Source organism: Bison bison, unplaced genomic scaffold (genome assembly GCF_000754665.1).
Source record: "Bison bison bison isolate TAMUID 2011002044 unplaced genomic scaffold, Bison_UMD1.0 scf7180017864239, whole genome shotgun sequence".
In the NCBI taxonomy this organism is placed as follows: Eukaryota; Metazoa; Chordata; class Mammalia; order Artiodactyla; family Bovidae; genus Bison; species Bison bison.
Genome location: NW_011494811.1, coordinates 2,954,745 through 2,955,216, shown reverse-complemented (window position 1 = coordinate 2,955,216; position 472 = coordinate 2,954,745). Strand labels below are relative to the sequence as shown.

At 63.8% G+C, this 472-nt stretch overlaps 1 protein-coding gene across 1 annotated transcript in view; it reads right to left on the bottom strand.

Moving 5' to 3' along the window:
• Positions 1-6: 6 nt before the first annotated feature.
• ZFP36L1 (ZFP36 ring finger protein-like 1) overlaps positions 7-472 on the bottom strand; it is a 7,105-nt gene continuing 6,639 nt past the window's right edge. The window contains exon 4 of the mRNA XM_010846821.1: positions 7-470. Within this exon, the coding sequence (XP_010845123.1) occupies positions 39-470 (432 nt within the window). The 3' untranslated portion in view covers positions 7-38. The remainder of the gene's footprint in view (positions 471-472) is intronic.

The window sequence follows — 472 nt, the reverse complement described above, 5'->3', positions numbered from 1 at the left end:
GGAGGGGAGTAGGCAGGGGGGTCCCTCCCTACCCTGGTTTAGTCATCTGAGATGGAAAGTCTGCTGAAAATGGGCAGGCGTCTTGAGTTGTCCAAAGTAGGGGAGTCTGAGCCACTGTGGCTGCTGCTGGAGCTGCTCAGGTAGCCCTCCTGGTCCGAGAGAGAATCCTGAGGGCTGGGGGGAGAGTCAAACATGTGAGGGGACTCAGACATGGGCCGGAAGAGGAAGGTGGTCGGGGAGCCACCCCCGGGGAGCCCCATGCTAGGGGCAAAGAGGCTCGCCAGCTCCTGGCTGGAGAAGGCGAAGGGGTTATTGGTGCCATCGGGGAGGGTGGGTGAGCCCAGGAGGTCATCGGCGCTCAGGATGGGGGGTGGGGTGATGGATGTGGGGCTGTCCAGCAGCCCCGTGGCAGCGGCGGTGGCGGCGGCACTGGGAAACCCAGCAAAGCTAAAGCTATGCTGGAGGCGGGGAC